The 21245-nt window shown below is 40.7% G+C and overlaps 1 protein-coding gene across 1 annotated transcript in view; it reads left to right on the top strand.

The window, feature by feature from the left end:
• The first annotated feature begins 8205 nt into the window (after positions 1-8205).
• Positions 8206-21245, top strand: part of RPRD2 (regulation of nuclear pre-mRNA domain containing 2) — a 73040-nt gene continuing 60000 nt past the window's right edge. The window contains exon 1 of the mRNA XM_023525724.1: positions 8206-9438. Coding sequence (XP_023381492.1) covers positions 9234-9438 — 205 coding nt within the window. The 5' untranslated portion in view covers positions 8206-9233. The remainder of the gene's footprint in view (positions 9439-21245) is intronic.

The raw sequence follows: 21245 nt of genomic DNA on the forward strand, positions 1-21245 counted from the left end.
TGGCTCTAACAGGAGCCATTAGAGCTTCCATAACTTTCTGCTAGTTGGCACTTAGTAGGAAGTAGTGTTGGAGAATGGATACTTGTCCAGAACTTAGAACATCGTTATAAAATTAACCCTTTTTTAAAAGTTACGTGGTCTTAGCCATGCCACCGTGAACACGCCCGATCTTGTCTGATTTCGGAAGCTAAGCAGGTTCGGGCCTGGTTAGTACTTGGATGGGAGACCACCCAGGAAGACCAGGTCAGTAGGTGTAAAAAAACGAATGAATGAATGAATGAATAAATAAAAGTTATGTGTTTCAGGTCCTGGTTAAGAGTTCCAGTGTTAACGCAGTAGTAGGGTGCACTAGGATAAAAGATGGAAAGAGCAAGGACTTTAAAGGCCTCGAGGAAAGCTAGCACAACCGCTCTCTGTAGATGAGCGAGCCGTAACCCGGATGGGTGAGGTCGCCAAATCCTGGAGCAGGGTCAGAGCTGATCAGCGCCAGCCTTGCCAGGACTCGGCCACGAAGACTGGGTGCTTGCTTGCTAGTAGTCATCTCTATCCGTGGGACTCGGGAACTAGAGAATTGAACTTGGTTTTGACATTTCTTGATTTAACCAAATTTGAGGTAGGGGGGATTGTTATAGAAATAGCTGCTTTTGCTTTTATTAAAGGACATGTCACAAATATAATGCACAATTTCAAAAATGTATCGATTCCATAAGGCATTAAGTGGTGTATTCGTACTACAATATACAGTTATGCATCGCTTAACAATGGGGACATGTTCTGAGAAATGTGTCGTTAGGCGATTTCATCATTGTGCAAACATCACGGTGCATGTACACAAACCTAGATGGTCCAGACCACTCCACACGAGGCTAGACGGAACCGCCCAATGCTCCTGGGCTCGCAGCCTGCACAGCATGTCACTGCACTGAGTACTACAAGCAACTGTAACAACGGTGAGTATTTGTGTATCTAGATATAGAAAAGGTCCAGTAAAAATGGGCATAAAAGATATAAAATGGAACACCTGCATAGGGCGCTTACCATGCAGGGAGCTGCAGGACTGAAGTTGTTCTGGGTGAATGAGTAGTCAGTGGGCCCAAAGGCTGGGACGTCACTGTTCACTCATACAGTTAGTGTTACACTGCACACTTAAGCTACGCTAGACTCGTTTAAAATTTTTTTCTTCGGTAAATTAACCTTAGCTTACTATATAACTTTTTTACTTCTTAAACCTTTAAGTTTTTTAAAAATTTTCAGCTCGTAATAAAACAGTTTAATATGAACACATTGTACAGCCGTACAAAAATATATCTTTATTCTGTAAGCCTTCTATTTCAAAGCTTTTTATTTTTTGAAACTTTCATGTTAAAAAGTAGGATACAAACACAGCCCGGGCCTGCACGGGGTCAGGATCATCAACGTCACTGGCCTCCACCTCCACATCTCATCTCACTGGACGGTGTCCGGGGCAGTAACACGCATGGAGAGTCATCAACAAGCTCCTTAAATGGTCTGCAAAAGCTTCTGCTAAACCCCTCACTGAATTTTCTTAGGGGTTCTTCTCTTGCAGTCTCCTTTCCTCTTGCCTCTTCTTCAGCTACGCATTCACGTTCCAGTTTCCACAGCTCCTTAGTTCCTCAGGAACCATCTCAAGGAGCTGCTCAATGTCTAACTCATCCACACCTAGGTTAAAGTTGCTGGCTGTCTCACCACGGCCTTGTTAATTTTTGTAACCTTTTTATCCTTGGCAAACTCTTTGAAGTCTATAGATGAACCTCTGTAGTGTCATCACCCAGATGCCATTCAAACGCTCCTTGGTGACACCACCCAAGCCCATGCAAGGTTCTTGATGTGATCAAGATGTGATCCTTCCAGAATTTCATCCGTGTCTTCTCAGTGTCTCTCAGTTGCAGCAATAGCCTGGGCAAAGTTCCTTCTCACGTAGTAGGCCTTAAAAACTGCTGTAACGCCTTAATCTGTTGGTTGGATAAAAGAGATGGTGTTTGGAGGGAGACACAGCACTTTCCTATTGGGATGAAGATCACCAGTAACAGTTGGATATCCGGCAGCATTATCAACAATAAACTATTTCTCCATTTCGCTGGCATAGCAATTCAGGAGGGCCTTTCAGAAGAGGAGATGGGTCATCCATGACTTCTTATTGCCCCTGTAGTCCACTGGCAGCAAGTGCTCATTGATATGCTTGAAGGCCCTGGAGTTCTCACTGCGCCAGATCATAAGGGCTTTAATTTCTAGCCCACAGCATGCCCCCCAAGCAAGTCTGTCAGACTGTCCTTAAAAGCCTTAAAACCTGCCATCGACTTGGCCTCCTTACGGATGAAAATCCTTTCCAGAATAGGGAGTTTTCATCCATATCGAATATTTCCTCTGGCAAGTAATTTTCCTTTAGAATTAGCTTATCTAGAGTTTCCCAAAATTCTTTAGCTGCTTTCACATCAGCACACACAGACTCACCACTTGCTTTCACATTATGTAACGAATAACAATTCTTGAATCTTCTCTCAACAGCACACAGAGCTAACAGTAAACTCAACATGATAATCGGGTCCAGCCTTTTCTTTAAACATTGCGGACAAAATTTTTGCTTTGGCTGTGATCGTCATGCTGTCGAAAGGGATGCACTCCTGTGTCTGGTCTTCAATTTGGGTCATTGGAAGTGTCTGCATGTCTGATACAGGCCCTTCTCCAATTTCTGTCTTGTTGCCTTCAATGAAGTAGACCCTTCAACAGCTTCCATTGCTCTGCTCTAGTTAAAGGTCATAGCGCTGGTGGGATCAGACGTGCCTGACTGGCAACCAGTGACCACTGATTTCCTACCTTGATAGTCCTTAATTTGTTTCCAGTTCAGTCACTGGATGTGGCCTCTTATGGGCAATATTAGCAGTGGGTATTGTATATTTAAGGGTCATGATGAATAGAACAACATGAGCTAAAATTGAGCACAAGAGAAAATGGTGCAATCAAGAGACGTGAGCATGAGACGTATGAGGCTACCGCCGGCATAACATGGCACAGTGGTTTACGGCAAACTTTTTTTTTAAGTAGAAAGAATGCATTCTAAAATAACAGTAAAGAGTGTAGTATGCTAAATATGCGAACCAGTAACATAGTCATTTACCATTATTATCAAGTTTTATGGACCGTACATAATTATATATGTGCTATACCCTTATATGACTGGCAGTTTGTTTACCCCAGCATCACCACAAACACGTGTGTAATGCGTTGCACTATGACATAACATTGGCTATGACGTCACTAGGTGATAGGGATTTTTCAGCTCCATTATAATCTTATGGAACCATCGTATATGAGGTTCATCATTGACAGAAAAGTCGTTATGCAGCATGCGACTGTACCATTGTTTATCATACTCAAATGAGACTTATTCCTATCGTCTTGAGCAAAGTTTTCATCCCCCCGTGCCTCAAAGTGTTTTTTGCTGTTTTTTAATTTTCTTGACCTCATACTGTATAGAGTATTGTGTTCAATAAGCACTGCCTCGTTTATGAGAAGGCCCATGAAAAAAAGCAGATTTTAGAGGTGAGGAGCCTGAGGCTTAGGGTGAGTAAGTAACTTGTTCCAAGGTTACGGTTAGTAGGTTTTGGAGCTTAGTTTGAACCTAGGTTTGTTTGGCTAGAGCCCAAACTCTTAGCCCCTACATATGCTGCTTCATTTATGAGGTAAGGTGGGAGAAACAGGTGAATTCTTTCAAGTGAATGTTAATTTTAGAATAGTTCCTATCTTGGGATGCTGTTATCACGTAAAATACTTCGTGAACTTTAGTAATTTCTTTCAAATCTGTTTCAAATTATGTATAATTTTTTTAGTTAATAGCAGAGATTTATTCTCTGAAGAGTCATTTGGAATTTACAATAGAGAATAAAGAGAGATGATCAAGATAGATAATAGCTCTTTTCCTTAAAAAACGTGAATAGAAAGTCGTTGGACTAATTTTTCCTTCCTGTATGTGGCTTACCTTGATGAATTTCCTGAAATATCTTTTACAATGGCAATATCATTGGAATATAGGTACCCGACAATTATGTTTGGATAAGACAGTACAGTAATAACTAATACTGTTCAGCAATTTACAGCTTTCAAGGTTCTTTTGCATGTTATTCAATTCAGTATTTCTGGAGGTAGGAAAAAGATACAAATAATTTCATTCAGGGCAGAAGATGCTATCGTACAAAAGAAATTCCATCCAGTTGGAATGATAAAGGAAGTTTGCATGAAAGAGGCAACTTAAGGTTGCACTTGAAAGATGGGTAGAATTTTGGTAATGGAAGAGGACATTTGAGTCAAGAAAAAACATAATTAATTATAAATAGAAAAATTACAGGATATATTTAAGGAAAACATCAGTTTGGGGCCCAAGAAACTATGGAGGGAAGGCATCTGAGACAATATTGGGAAGTTAGGTTGAAACCGTTGTGGAGGGTCTTAAAAGCCAGGCATTTTACTTAACTCAGGAGATAATAAGGAACAAGTCTGTGTGTGTGTGCGTGTGTGTGCGTGTGTGTGCGTGTGTGTGTGTGTGTGTTGTTTTTATGTTTTTGAGTGGAGGAGAACCAGATTAATCTGGTATGGTATATAAACTGAAGAGGGGCTGAGAAGTGAATTGTGATGCCGTTGATATAAAGCTCATTGGAGTGGTAACGATGACATTAAGTAGATGGAAAGCCAGGGGAACGGAAAGGGAATTCATGCAAGAGACTTCTAGGTACACACCTACAGAAGGTGATAACTAGATGAAACAGGTGGAATCAAAGATAACTAAGATATCCAACTTAAATAAATCTGAATGCCGGTGATAAATTTAATCTTTCGGAGAAGATGAGGAGAAAGATGAGAAAAGGACCAATGACGAAGCTTTGGCAAACAAAAGGAGTGAGAAAACTAGCAATGGGCAGAGAAAGGAGTCATTGATTTAGTGGAATCTGCTTAAAGATTGTGTATTGAACAAAGAGAAATGAGTTTTAACAAAGGTTTAAGTGTAATAATAGCTGACACCATCTTCCAGCCTTTACTGAGGCAGGCATGACTCCAAGCACTGTACATGCTTGAAATTTACCTAAAGTTGCCACTGGCAGGGCCTGAATTTGAGAAGTCTGGTTCTTGAGGTATTGCTCTTAACTGTCACACTTCCTAACAGAAAAGTGGAAGGTTACAGTGCACTGGAAGTGGCAATTAACGAACCATTTGGTACCTTTTTAAGAGGGTGTTTCCTTAGCACCTACTACAGTGCCTACCTATTTCACTGAGAAAAGAGAAGCATCTGAAGAGAATTTCCGCACGTTCTCACCAACAAACCTACCAACCTACCTATATCTTTACCTTCCCGTTATAAGAAAAATGTGGATCTATCACTTGATCCTATCCTCTCCCACTTATTCGAAGAAATCAGTGCAGAAATTGTCCCATCTTTATCCTGTATCAATATTTCCTCCAATGTATCATTTGCATCAGCTACAATTATCTCTCATCTTGGAAAAAAAATGACCCCTTATCCTACATTTTCTTCTAGCTTCAGTTCCATTTCTCTGCTCCCATTTTATTTCTTGAAAGAGTTGTCTATATGGTATATCTCCACTTTCCCTATTCTCTCTAGAACCCTTTCCAATCACTTCATTTCCAGGGAACAGCCCTGGTCAAGACCCTCAACAACCACCTTGCTGCCACAGCCAGTGGCTGTGTCAGTCCACATCTCACACAACCTACACAGCAACACCTGTCAATGAATTACTCCCTCCTTTCATTACTTAGCTCTCAGAACAATATTCTCCGGGTTCTCCTTTCACTGTTTATCCTTTTCCACCTCCTTTGCAAGTAAGTTGCTTATTGAGGACAGCCATTCTGACAGGTGTGAGGTGGCATCTCATTGTGGTTTCGATTTGCATTTTCCTAATAGCTAGTGAAGTTGAGCAACTTTTCATATGTCTGTTGGCTATTTGTATGTCTTCTAGGGAAAAGTGTTTATTCAGGTCCTCTGCCCATTTTTTAATAGGATCGTTTGTTTTTTGTTGTCGAAATATGATTGTTTTGAATGGTTTTTAAAAAATGATTACAGTGCTATTATGATGTGTTTATATACATCGATAACTTGCATATGTAATGCAATCAATTATAATTTATATAAGTAAATAAATTACATTAAAGTTTACTCAGCCAATACAGTTATAAAGTTGTTAAATATTAATAGCATTAACATTAAAAACTTTTAATGTAAAAGATTTTAGTCATTCTTAACTGCACTGAATAAAGAGTAAACTTCATGCATACTCTTGTATAAAGCACAGATACACGATAGTACAGAAACACACAGTGTATCTGTAGCATTGAAATTTCAGTGAGGTCGGGGGATTAGGAGAAAGTATGTAAAAACCATCCTTAGGGGCAATGATAAGGGGAAAAACTGCTTTGAGAAACACTGTTCTAGTTGCTCAGGTCAAAAACCTTGGTGTCATACTTGACTCACCTGTTTCTCTCATACTCCCCTTAAATCCATGATCAATCCTTCTGGCTCTTCCCTCAAAATATATCCAGGCTCTGACACCACTTCTCATTATCTTTCGTGCTACAGATTTCCTCGTCTGAACTATTCCAACGGCCTCTTCAACTGGTGGCTCTGGAGTCTATTTTCGACATAGCAACCAATGTGATCATGTAAAAAGATCACCATGTAACTTCTCTGCTTAAAATTCTGTTTTAAAAGGCTCCCCTCTCAGAGTTAAAAGCTAACTAATATCCTTACAGTGGCGGGTGAGGCTCCACGTGAAGTCACTCCCTTCACTTCTCAGACCTCATGTTTTACCACTTGTCCCCTCTCTTACTCTTCTCCAGCCTCACTGGCCTCCTTGTTCTTCCTCTAATATGTCAAGACATTCCTATTTTAGGGCTTCTGCACTTGCTGTTCCTTCTGCCAGCATGTTCTTCTGTCCCTTGCTTGGTTACTTTGTTCTCAACAGATTGACAAAGAAAAAATTCTGAGATGTCCTAATTAAATTACAGCAGGCCAGAGGATGGAAGGAAGAGACAAAAAGGGGTTAATCAATTAACAACTGCAATGCAATACCAGCGAAAGACTGCTCTCACTCCTTAGCGTATTTTGGAATTATGAATTAACTTCCAGGGGGCTATTTCCAGATTATTTAAAAAGAGAATAGCCAGGCTATGTTGAACCCCAGGAGCCTCCACTACTTGTTTACATATGAGCTTTATGGACCCTGCTGTGCCCATGCCCTCGGCTATAGCTAAGGCAAACTCTTTCAAACTCTTTACATCTTTCACCTCCCTACTTGATGTATAAAAACACCTGCAAAACTCCAGGACGATGGACATGTGTCTTTCCTACCTAGCTATGTTACTGATGGTTTAGACTTCACGCCCCAAAACCGGGTCGTCTTTTTTTTTTTTCCGCTAGTAATTGCCTAATAAATCCTTTCTTTTGAAAAGACTTTCGGCCATGGAAGTTAAAATTTTTATTTAACAAGATATAAAGTGTCACTTCCTTCCAAAAGCCTTCCCGATTCAACAAACCACCATTCCCATGCCCATACAGCATCACCCACACCATACCCTCTATCTCTCATACCCTGCTTCATACTTAATAGAACTTATTACTCCTTGATATATATTTGCTTATGGTCTCCCGACACTAAGCCCCAGAGGGATGGAATTTTTGTCCGTTTTGTTGTTACTTTCCAACTTCTGTACAAGTACTTGGTTCAACACGTTCAACAGCTTTTTTGTTGAATTACCAGAGATGAGCTTGACAAAACAGATTCCCTGCCTCAAGAGATCTGAGTCTACTGGGGAGACATAAAATAATTAAAATATAATAATCGCGTATGTTCAGTAGGCCATAGAAGACTCTAAATCTGCCCAGAGCATTTACATAGGCAGATGGAATAGTTAATCTAGGTTGAGCTGATCAATACAATATATACCTAAGGCTCTTGTAAATTATAATGTATTATGCGATTGTGAGAAAGGTGAGACCGTATCATGCCCTTTAACCTTTCCTCGTCTCGAAAATTTTACGGGGGAATCTCCGTTTCACCTCGTTTACTTCCTCTTCCTATAATCCAAACACTCAAGCAGCTATGAATGGTATCGTCCAAGGGGAGTGTAAAATATTGTTTGGTCTGGGAGTCTGCGTAGTGAATGGCTCGCTGGAACTGGCGCATGCGCAGCTACCAGGGGCACTGCAAGATGGCGGCCAGCCACAGCGTCGTGCGTCGCTGCCCCGAGGAGTTGGCGGCGGCGGCGGCGGCTGCAGCCGCCAGACAGTGACAGTGGCCGCTGAGCGGTGGTAGTTTGCCGGCCCTGTTATGTGAGCTGCGTAGGCACAAGTGAGAGACCTCAAAGGGCGGGGCGGCGGCGGAGCCCCTCCCCCAACCTTCCTTAGTTTGACCAACTCCCTCAACCCCCCTCCGCGTCTCCCCTCCCGACCCGCTACACGCTGATGTGCCGCGCAGGCGCACAACTAATCGAAGCGCCTCCTCGGCGCTAGGGGCCTGCGGGCTCCTGCGCGCGCTTCTCGTTCTTCTCCTTTGATTGGTCGGATCGCCCCGCCATGACACCTCCCTCTGCTCTCTAGGTTGAGAAGGAAGCGGGGGGCGGGGCCAAGCGGCGCGTGCGCGATACTGTTGCTGTCCCTTTGCTGCTATTGCGTTGCAAAAAAAAATCCTGACTAGGTATCCTTGGGCCTTTTCTGTCCTAGAAGATCTAAAGGCGAGAAAAAGATTTCTGCAACCGAAGGGGCAGCAGTCGGGTAGTATTAGATTTAAGATATTAAAGCCCGGCCTTACAGGAGTGGGGAAGGGCCTTAGCGTAGAGAAGCCGAAGAGTATCAAACCATTCGTTTGGGGGCCAGGCGTTTTCGAAAGGCTTTGCAGGACCTGTTGTCTGCGTAATTCTTCCCTGATTACTGACTGGTTTAAACACAACCCCCTGAACAATTCTGATAAACCTTCGCAAGCCGCAGCCCCTCCTTGCAGCGTGTAGGAGCCGCCAGCGCGCCCAGCAGCTGGTCCGCCGGTCCTACCTCCAGAGGAGCCTAGCGCGTGCACCATCCCCACCCCCTGGCCTCCCTCCCCACCTCCGGCTTTCACGCACTCGCAGTGATTGTTTTGCCCGCTCCCGCCGCCGCCGCCGCCGCCGCCGCCGCCGCCGCCAGAGGAGCAGCAGCGCTTGTGCAAACCGGGAAGATGGCGGCCGGCGGCGGCGGAGGCAGCAGTAAGGCCTCCTCCTCGTCGGCCTCTTCGGCAGGGGCTCTGGAGTCCTCGTTGGATCGAAAATTCCAGTCGGTAACTAACACCATGGAATCTATTCAAGGCCTGTCGTCTTGGTGTATAGAGAACAAGAAACACCACACTACTATCGTCTACCATTGGATGAAGTGGCTCCGGAGATGTGAGTGTTGGGGGTGCCCAGGGGAAGGGAAGGCTGGGGGGAATGGGAGGAAATACTGTCCGGATCGCTTGGGGTTTTCCCCTGGAGCTGCTGCGTTCGGTTGGGGTGGTTCACGTTAAAGCTTTGACCCGAGTGTTCCCAAACCCGGACTCCATTCCTAGCCAGGCTTTTCCCAATTGCAGGAAGCCTCATTTCTTGGATGTTTTAGCCACTGACTTGGCGTGACCTTGGGCCGTTGGCCCCCAGATCTTTAGAGGTTTACACGTTATATCATTTCTGAGCCTTGTAAGGTGCTGTCGACTTAACCGGACCTTCACGGAAATTGTCTCGTCCGTTTGTTTCTTATATAGGCCTTGACGTGTTAATGATTTCTGGTTTTCCTGATCATAGACAAGCTCCGGTCTAAGCAGGAGTAAATCCACCTATTTAGCTGGAATACGTTGGATCACACTATTTTCTACGGACCTAAAACTTGCGATGTGTAGATAAGGAGGGTCCTATTTGGATGAATGTTAAGTAACATGAGCTCCACATTGAACGAGGCGACCACCTACCTGGGAGGCTTCTTGAGACTACCTGTGTTTGCTGCAATGAAATATAGGCTTCTTGAGACTGACCGGAAATAACTGTAGTCGGTATTATCAATACTACTTTAAAATGAAAAATATATATATCCGGCTACTTTTTAAGCACTTGAAATACTTTTATAAGGAATTGAGTTTGGTTTCATAGGTAATAATCAAAACAGGAAATCAAAAATGTGCTTTTTGATTATATAGTACTCCGCTACCCGCTCCGTTACTACTACTTTTTTTCTGTCTTCATTGGGGAGTTTTCCCACTTCGCTGCTTTACTACAGCGAAGAGGTCTAGTAAACTGTCAGGAAGCATGGATTATTTGCCAGAGATTTCAAATCTTTCAGGAGGAAGTGTGGAAATTCGCTGATGCTTCCTGCTGAGAAGAGGGTTGACCCAAAATCCATCAGTGTTTGGATTTTAGGTCTTTTGTTGCTTCTTGTCCGTGGCTTGTCACCTGTGATAGCCATCATCCAGTCAGTTATTCTTATTTCACTTCTGCCTTTGCCTCTGTACTGTTTTGATTTGTGTTTACCTGTTAGGGAACAGTTGGTTAAAAGTTGCAAAATCATAGGCCCCAAGCTTTAAACCATCTATATAAAGTTGTGGGAAGAGATGCTTTGTGGCTCTTTGAATAACGTATGCTGAAAAGATTTGGAACCGAGATGGATTTGCCTATTTTACCAATAGATCAAAGTTACTTTCTTTCCAAGAGGTAAAATTAGAACATAAGAAATCAAATATGATAACAGGGTCTTTGATGACCCTTACGTGTTAAGTATGTGCTATGTGCCCAGCCCTTTATTGTCATTTGCAATATATGGACCTCATTATACCTTAAAATAACCCTAAGAAGTAGATTTTTTTAATGATTGATTTTACAGATGGGGAAACTAAGGCTCAGAAGGGTTAAGTAAGTTGCTTAAGGTTACACAGTAAAATGATGGAGTTAGGATTTGACTCGGCCATATCAGATAACATTGGCCACATTTACTTTGTAAAATAAACAATTTTAAGATTATATATTCTTTAATGTACTTGGTTCACCAGTGGTAGCGAGCAGTGCTCACGTGAGCTTGAGGACATATTTTCCTTAAACACGTTCTCCTTCTTTTAAAACATTTTTACTAAGTTATTCAAGCATTTAACATTTTCTGCCTTTGAGCTCTGGTGCTTTAACATTTAACTATATGGTTACATCATTTGCAAGAATAAGTTGGTCCTCATCCCTGCCTTGTGGGATTACCAATGACAATTACAATATTTTTTTTCTAGTCAGCAGTGGAGAGATATACTGTAGCCAGAATTTTCCTGTCTGTTATTGTTGATATTGTGCTTGGGTTTATTTTCCTTGTTGATATCTTGAGAAGGCAAAAATGATTGCTTTAGGAAGACGATTTCATTTGAAGTGCATTATGTATAGTTTATAAAGTTAAATGCTTTTGACTTTGTAAAAATCTGAATTTTTTTCTCCTAGTGGAATGGAACTTAACTTCGTAAAATGGTTAAGGATAATTTGTAGTTGATTTATATTTACATTTGACCCTTGAACAACGCAGGGTTTAGGGATGTCAACCCCTGAGCAGTCAAAAATTCGTGTCCCCCAAAACTTAACTATTAATAGCCTCCTGTTGACTGAGAGCCTTACCAATAACATAAACTACAAACACACATATTGTATGTTAAATATATTAATGTATTATATACTGTATTCTTACAATAAAGTGAGCTAGAGAAAAGAAAATGTTATTAAAATCATAAGAGCAAATACAATACTGCACATATTGAAAAAAATTCACATCAGTGGACCCACACAATTCAAACTCTAGTTCGAGGGTCAGCTGTACATTTAATGAACATCATCTATCTCATTGTAAGTAAAGCCTTTTGAGAGAAATATCCGGGATACTAGTGAGGGATACAGTAAAAATAGTTTATGCATTGAGCCTCATTTTCATTTAATTTCTTATTTCTTTAGAGTTAGAATTATTTTAATTTGAGTTTAGTTTCTAAGTCAGCTTTAGGGAAATCTGTGAAGTAGGTGTTTTTGGCATTCCCAGGCTTTCTTCCATCTTTCTGGTCCCAATTTTGCTTCTCCTTTTTTTTTTTTTTTTCTGTCGTCCATTCGGTAATTTTTACGTAGACCTTAGTGCGAATTTAAGTAACTGTGTTAGCTCTTCGAGAGAGATTTTCATTTTGTCCTTTGTTTCTTAATGTTTATTAAGAAACTTTTGTTCACTTTAAAGGACATAATTCAGAGAAGGCAGGTAGGCTTCCCGAAGATATATTCCATGGATGGGTCCTACTGGTTTTATTTAGGCTTCTTTTAATTTGTTTGACTGAAGCATTCATTACCATCATTTTTTGAAGATCTTCTGTAGCATAAACAGATGTCATTCCTGTGCTTTCAAATTCGTCAGGGATATCCCATTGCAACAGGGTTAAGATCGACACTTCTTTCACGATGGCCCACAAGTTCCTACACTACCTGCCCTGCCTGCCCCCTCTCAAGCTTCTCCAATCCTACCTCCTTATCATTTAGATCCAAGCTCAGATATACCTCCTCAGAAAGGCCTTCCCTAATGACCGTATTTCAAGCGGGTTCTTCAGTTGCTTTCTATCACGTCACTTTATTTTCTGTATAGAAAATTACCTTATTTAATCGTTCACGTGTTTATTGTCTTCTCCCACTAGATGACAGGGCTGTGTCTTCTTTGCTGCTATATCCTCAAGCAGCTGAACAGTGTTTGTCACACAGTAAGCGATCAGTAAATATTTGCCAACATAATTTTGTGAAATAGTTAATCAAGAACTTGAATTGTTTAAATTTGTTTATCAGAAAAAAAACATTTATAATTTAGCAAAAGAAATCATGGTTATGGTTGTCAGCAGGTTCAGGGTGTAGCTCTTAAATGGACTTGACGTGCATGCAGTTTGACCAGATTATCGTTTCTATACTTTATTCGTTCCTCCCATTTTTAATACAAAATGAGAATCGATATGGAAAAGAAAAATACAGACTTTAGAATTAGACCGAGGTTCAGACCTTAATTCCATCACCTAACACCTGGGTGACTCTATGCATAGTACTTAAATTGTGAGCTTCAATTTCTGATCTGTAAATAGAGATAATAACCTCTCAGGATCGTTGCCTAGATTTAAGAAGGTAATACATGTATTTCAGCATACCTCTTGGCATATGGAAAACATTAGATTATTTGTTGTGTCAACGATGATGATGCAGAAAGAGAGAGTCTTAAGATCCTGAATTTTGTTTTGGGTATAGTGCTGGAAATTGTATTCCCAGTCTGGGGCAGATGAATTGGACCTGCCTCTCTCTAGTGAATTAGCGAGTGCTCTGAAGAACTAGGAGGACAAAATGGAAAATACTGTGTTCATGATATCTCCATGTAGTGTGGTTTCCAGCCATTGAATGGTTTGTCTTACAGAAGGTGGTATGAGAATTCAAGTGAGTTTTTGAAGAAAAGGAGAATATAGGAAAGTAGAATCATTTGTAGAGCAGAAAATCTGTTAAGATTTCCCTTGAGCTGTTTTTGGTACAAACTTTAAAAATGCACGAGGTTCAGAAAGTATGATGCCCCTCCTTCTTCTGATCACCCTACTTCAGTAGTTAACAGTTTAATAGTCTGTCTTTTTTCTTCTATTCCCTTTCCTTCCCCTCTTCTTCCCCATTTGAAGCAAATCTCAGTAAAATCTGGTATTTTTTTCCATAAGAGAGACTGTTATGTAAACATGGACTTAAAAAAAAATCTCTTTGTATAGGATTAATTTTTTTGCAGAGAATTTGCAAAGTGTAATTACCATTTTTGATCTGTGGCAATGGTTTCTCAGTTTGGGTCTCAGGATCCTTAGCTGGACTATGAAGATGGTGTTAAACAAAAAAATTTTAACTCTCAACAGCTAAAAGTCTTTTAAAAGAAAGTGTTTGTTGGGCCATTGCTAGCCAATAAAGATCGGTCTGGGGCACTGAATCTAAACCACCCACTTGTAGGAAAGAAAACATGTCCATCGTCTCTGGAGTTTGCAAGCATCTGCACACATCGGGTAGCGAAAGGGGAGAAAGTTGCAAACTGAAATATAGGCAAAGGGGTGGGAGAAAGTGAAGCGGGGCCAGCTCTGGGATAGGCACAGAGTCGCAGAAGCAATGTCCGCTTCTGCAGATTGGTGGTGGGCAGGTGTCAGGAAAGCCCACGTGTAAACAAGAAGGAGAGGCTCCTGGAGTTTGATGGTGCCTGGCTGGGATAATCTGCGGAAATAGCCACCTGGAAATTAATCCAAAATTCCAACAAACATAGAAAGAATGTGAGCAGTCTTTTGTTAGTTGGCCCGCAGCCAGCCACAAACAGTTCTGTCTCTTTCTCTCACTCTCTGGCCCCATAATTTAATTTAGAGCATCTCAGAATTTTCTCCTTGTCGTTTTTTGCTGGACCACAGAGATGGTAATAATCTTATAGCTAACATTTATCAAGTGTATCAGGCACTGTGCCAAGCATTTTGCTCATATTAATTCAGTAAATCCTCACAACTCTTGGAGGTAGGTATCATTATTATCCCCATTGTGCGGGCGAGAAAACAGAGACACTGAGAGGTCGACCCCTTTGCCCGTGGTTACAGAGGTGGTAAGTGGTGGAGCCAGGATTCGAGCCAGGCCTTGATGCAGAGCCACTAAACTACAGCCTTTCCTATTTATAAAAGATTTTCTGCAGTGCGGAAAACCTTTGATAACCTTATTTATTCCAGATTAGGCCATATAGGGTAATTAAATTGTTGAGATTTTAAATCTTAGTGGTTTGTGTTTGTTTTAGTTTTTGCTTTCTGTAGCAAAACATTATCTTGTGTGGATTCGAAGTTCTGATAAGCATTTATTTATGTTTTCGATTAATAAAAAATGAGAAAACAAGTCGAACATATTAGTTATTAAAGCTGTCTACCAGATAAAAATCTCTAAATGTGAGGTACATTTAGATTAAATAATAAATGGTTTTTTTTGGTGGCAAAAAGTTTGGGTTTCAGCACTGGTCAGTGGGGAGTGTAGTCTGCTCTCGTATTTGTCACTCCACACATCTGAGGGTCTAGGACCATTTTCTGCAGCTTTGGCCTCTGAAATATAGCTATTCCTTTGTTTACTTTCTAATCCGTCTTTTGTAGGAAATACGTAGGCTTTTTTTGTACCCATATGATATGCAATTTAAAATCTTTAGGCCTACGGCAGTACTGTTATACTCTGTATGCGTATAACATATGTTATATGCGTTTAACATATAGAATATAACAGTACTGCCATAGGCCTAAAGATTTTAAATTGCATATCATATGGGTACAAATGAGTAATATAGGTGGACCAGGTACAGTTTCTGAGTTCCAAGGTGAATTTTGCTTATAAGTCCCTAGTTCCCATTCAGTTCTCTTAGCAAATATTTATTGAATACCTGCTGTGCCAGGCACTGGGGGATACAGCAGGTGAAAAAAAAAAATGGAGAAAATTTTTCGCCCCCACGGAGCTTCTAGAAAGGGGAGACACACAACAAATAGAGTTAATGAGTAAAACATTAACTATATTAGGAGGTAAGATATTAGAAGTGCAGGGAAGGGGATACAGTATTGTGGGCGTTTGTAGTTTTAAGTCAGGTGGTAAGGGGAGGTCTCGCTGAGAAGGTGACATTTGAGCAGGGGAGTGAGGTATTAGTAATATTATAGGTATGAGAGTGTGAGAGGAGAATGTTCTAAGACAAAGAAAACAGAAAAATATAAAGCTCTCGAGGTTAGAGTGTGCCTGGTGAGTTTAAGGAACAGCAAGAAAGTTTTCATGGCCGGAAAGGGGTAGTTAGGGTGAGGGTTAGGGGATGAACTCGGATTATGGTGGGCGATGGCCGGGAGGGCAGGTCGCAGAGTTTTATAGGCATTGTAAGGACTTTGACTTTTATTCTGAATGAGAAGAGGAGCCATTTGAGCAGAGGAGTGGTGTGAACGGATTTGTTTTTAAAAGGGCTTTCTGGTTGCTACAGAAACCCAGACACCAGTTAGGTGGCTGTGGGAATAATCCTGGGGTGAGTGTTGCTGGCTTGGACCAGATTGTGGCCAGTGGAAGTGATAAGAGGTAACTTCTGGATCTCTTTTGAAGGTAGATTCTACCAGATTTCTAGATGGATTAAATGTGGGGTAAGGGAGAAGAGTAATCAAAAATGACTTTTTTTGCATGAATGATTAGAAAGTTGACAGTTACTGATATGGGGAAGGTTGTAAGGCGAACAGATATGGGGAGGAAGATCAGAAATTTAGTTTTGAATATGTTAGGTTTGGATTGTCTACATTTAAAAAATCTTTACTGAGATCTAATTCACAAATATAAACTTCGCTCGCTAAGTGTACAAGTCATTCGTTTTCGTGCATTCCCAGAGTTGCGCCGCGGGCACCCCAGGATGTCTGTTCAGTGTGTAGGCTGTCTTTAGCGCCACCAGCCTGGAAGAGATGTACAGTCAGTCCGCTCTTAACAGGGACACATTCTGAGAAATGCCTTGTTAGGCCATTCCGTCGTTACGTGAACATCAAGAGCGCACTTACACACCCGGACGGTCTAGCCCACTACACGCTGGGCTGGGTGGGGTGGCTCCTGGTGACAAGCCTGTCAGCACGTTTCTGTACCGAATACTGAATATGACAGGCAGCTGTAACAGTGGTGAGTATTTGTGTATCTAAGCACTTCTAAACACAGAAAAGGTTCAGTAAAAATACAGTATAAAAGATAAAAAACGGCACTTCTTACCATGAAGGGAGCCTGCAGGACTGGTGGTCGCTCGGGGTGAGTCCACGAGTGAGTGGTGAGTGGATGTGACATGGCTGGGATGCAACTGCTCTGCTGAAGACTTTATAAACGCTGTACAGGTAGGCGACACTACATTTATAAAACGACACGAGACGAAATCAGGCACGAGAAAAAAAATGATGCAATCAGGACACGGAAATCAAGATGTCCGAGGCTGCTGCAGGCGTAACATGACATACTGTTTACAGCAAACTTTCTTTTAATATGTAGAGAGGATTCATTCTAAAATAACAATAAAGAGTATAGTAAATACGTAAACCGGTCACGTGGTCGTTTGTCATCATTTTCAGGTGTTACGTACTACAAGTAATTGTGTGTGCTACACGTTTGTACAGCTGGCAGCGCAAGAGGTTTGTTTACACCAGCATCACCACAGATGAGAAGTATGTGGTGCTTCCAAGATACGGGGCATCCGGGCGATGGCCCTAGGCGATAGGAAGTTTTCAGCTCCATTTTAATCTTGTGAGACCGCCTTTGTATATTGGTGCTGTCACCGACCGAACTGACCAGAACGTCCTTATGCAGCGCACGACTGCACTAGGGATGGATAGAGAAGTAAGTGTCATCAGCGTGATTAGGGAGAGAAGAGGTCGAGAGAGAAGGCTCTGGGCCATTCCGGTATTTTAGATACCCCTTTCTGCTTACTTGGTCTGATGTGTTCTTTTTGAAGTTCAAGGTGAACTATCTCAACTCCCTAAAGAAGTAATAAATCTATTTCAGCCTTTTGCATGTTTCTCCTCTTGGTTTAGGCTTAATGGCACTTCTGGTTAGGTAGGCGTTAGCTCTGTTATAATTCCCAACTGTAAAATCATCGCGTGATCGGCCCTCTCCCTCCCCTTTGGATGCCTGGGTCACCTTCTTTCCGTTGTCCTCGGTTCAGAGAGATGCAGGTATTTTCCATGTTTCCTGACAGTGTAACAAAGCATGGAACTGCATTAATTATAACATATACTTATTACAACGGTATAAACGAAATGATCCTTTTTATTTGTATTATGAGACTTTACAGGCCGTTGTTATGTTCTTCATTTAACTGTTTTGTCTCAAATGCAGAAGGGTGATATTATATACATGGCCCTTGGTGGATTTGAAACAGTATGTTAGGTATAAGTTCGCTATACATCTCACAGTAAGCTAAATAAATTATGTAGCAAAAACCATTCCCATACCTCAAAGTGTGAAACAATACTGACACACTTCAAATGGTTCTGTGGTGTGGAAATAATCTTGAAAGGAAAATTTCATTGGCAGTGGAAAAATACTAATATTAAAATTTGCTCTAACAGGCCATCCCAAAATTACTTTTGTCTGTAGAGAAGGAGTGAGTGTATGTATGTGTGTGATTTCTGAAGGAGTGGAAGGTTACTGATTTTATTCTTAGTGATTTGGCTTCCTGTCTTTCATAAACTGATAAATAATAGATACATCCAAACTCCTTTTCTTCCTAGGCTTTTGTCAATCAGTTGTGATCATTTTTTTTCACTTTTCCCAAGTGTTTATTGTTTTATAGCAGTACTTTTAGAAGTCCAAAGAGGATATGTAAGTTAGTTTTAAAATTTCAACTGTCTGAGAAATAACGAGACAATGAGGCTTTTTTAGAGTGTAGAAGAAACTCAGAGACCCTTGTAAAAATTACTCAGAAATTTAATACTTGTACAGACCAGCTTGACTTGAGTTTCTCATCAAGGAAACAAAAAGTAGTTGGTGTTTTGCATTGCTTTCAAATTTCACTGTCCCCACAGATCGAAACAACGCCGGAGGAAGGCACGTCTTGTAGAGAAAGTCGTAGAACCCAGTTACTGCTTTTGGAAAAAGGCAACAATTCCATCTGTGCTTTGGAACATTAAAGTTTTTCTGGCTGAGATAAAGGCAGTTTAAAAAAATACCTCATTCTTTTTATTCTCTTCTTAGAAACTGAAATAGAGGCTCTTTGATGAAAGAAATGAAACGTGCAGTGTGCTGGGTTCGCGTTTTGGTTGTGGCTTTTATCTTTCCCTCGTCTCTCTTCCTCCCTCCACCTCAGTCTCTGGTGAACAGTTTCGCTTACCTTCCCGGTATGGTTCTTTGGTGGCCACGAGTGAGAGTGAGTTTCTTTATTACCCTTTAGTAAAAGTTGCACTGTTAGAGGTAAACAAGATCCGTTAATATTAGGAATTACAACTTACCACGTTTAATTTTAAAAAGGCCAGAATGGATCCAGTGGTGCTTTGTGTTCCCTTTACTATCATGATAGTTTTACAACTGTAGCATGATGCATAATTTAAAAATGATGATCTGTGACCAGGAGGCAGTCGGTGTTACCTGAGTTATTAAAATTTCTTTTTTTTTAAAAAATTGATTTAAATTAGTTTAAAATATACAGTACATTGGTTAGACATCTATAATGTTCATAAAACGATCCTCCCAATTGCTCCCTCCCTCCCCTGGCCCTCCACCTCGCCATCATATGAATGCTAACTGCATTCCCTCTGCCATGCTCCTCATCCCCATGACCAACTACCAACTACTAATTTAAAATTTCTTTTGTAGTGTGTTTTTATATCCAAAGATACAGAATTCAGAAGATGAATTTAGAAATCTTTGAGTGCCTGCTCTGTGTAAAACTCTGTATTTTATAAACTACTACGTTATGTGAAAATTTTGCCTTAATGTCCTTGTCTTTCAGGCCTTAGCTCAGATGTCGTCTTAGAGGCTGAGCCCTGTCGTCCCAGCCATAGAGTCCACCCTATTCTCCCTGTCCCTCATTCTGTTAGCACATCGCCCTGTTTTATTTTTTTCACACCTTTTCTCGTTATGAGATCACCCCCAGTTGGAACGTAAGCTCACGATAGCAGGGAGTTTGTTTTGTCCGCCGCTACATCTTCTGCACCTTGAAGATGGTCTAAAACATAGAAAGTCCGTAATTATTGTCTCTTTCTTAAATCTGATCCAAACCACACTTCGAGAATTGCTGCTATGAAAGTTACACCGTTTTGTTGGATTTACCTACGTATGAGGGTGCACAATATTGTGTAGTGGTTGATTGGCAAAGAACGTGGACTTTGGACTTCAGTAGGCAGTATAGTTGCTTCTTAACCTAGTAAAGCCTTTAAGTGGTGGGTAATAATAGTACAGCCCACCTTATTTGATTGCTGGTGATATTTTAAAAAGATAATTCCTATAAAGTGCTTCGCTCACTACCTACTATTTAGAAAGCTCAGCAAATGGTAACTTGTCATTTTTAAACGCAGTTATGGTATGTATACATTTTATTATATCATGTTTCAAGCAGGCCTGTCTACTGAAGTTTTAAATTCTTCCAGTTAATCCTGCATACTATAGTAGAAATTTTAAGGTTAATAATCCAAAGGAATGAACATGGATTTTTTAGTCCTTCTTATTAATACTAATGAATGCCGTGAGAATATATTAATTTGAAAATTGTTTACCTATTTTGATTATTTTAAGTACCTATTCATATAGCAACATCTTGCAGTTCTAGAAATGCATAGAATGTAATAATTTTTCATATGTTTTTATAGTTATGCTAATGAGAAAATGCATCTCAAGGGATTTCAAAGGTACAGCAATATCTTTAGTATTGCTGGGTTTTTTAAATGAATATCAGAAAGAAAGGTTTCTAAAAAATTGAAGTTGGAATAATAAAGGCGAAATATTAATCACATTCTTATTTAAATAGTTAAAATTTAAATTAAAGATGTTTTTTAAAATAAAATTTCATATTAAGACATACATTTTGGAAGATCCATTTCACTTTGTTTTAAAGGACTTAAAAAACCTGATCATAGAAAAATGAAGAGCTTTTGAAATCCATTTATAGGTTTTCCATAAACATATATATGCTCTGCGTAGTGTCAGCTTAGGTTAAGGATATGTGTCCATTCTCTCTGGTTTCTCAGATCGCCACGAGGGCAGCACATATGTGTGACCCGACAAGCGTGGATAAGATACAGAGAAAATAAAACATAGCAATGAATAAAAATAAACAGGTGACTGTGTACTTTGTACAACAGCATGTCCCCGAAAGTGGTGATGTGTAGTTTGGGAGCTACCAAATTAGAGTTAAACCTCGTTTTGTGCTGCCGGACTTAGTACCTTTAATAAAACGCTTCATGAATTTCCAAGCTGGGTGGGAGATAGGATAGTCAGCATTTTCCAGAATCGCTTGACCCTGTGGAATCTGTTTCTTTTCTGGTTATCTCATTTGATCAGTATAGCAAGGAACATGCTTTGGGGTGCTTCATTATGGAAGTTTTTCTAGGAAACCCCCAATTAAAGAACAGAGAACCAATTTATATTTGCATGTTGTGAGAAAGGCTTCGTGGAGGAAACAGTTGTTCAGAAAGATGCAAAGCAGGCAAAGGAAGGATCCCAAACATAAACCGTTG

Source organism: Pteropus vampyrus, unplaced genomic scaffold (genome assembly GCF_000151845.1).
Source record: "Pteropus vampyrus isolate Shadow unplaced genomic scaffold, Pvam_2.0 Scaffold617, whole genome shotgun sequence".
NCBI classification, from domain to species: domain Eukaryota; kingdom Metazoa; phylum Chordata; class Mammalia; order Chiroptera; family Pteropodidae; genus Pteropus; species Pteropus vampyrus.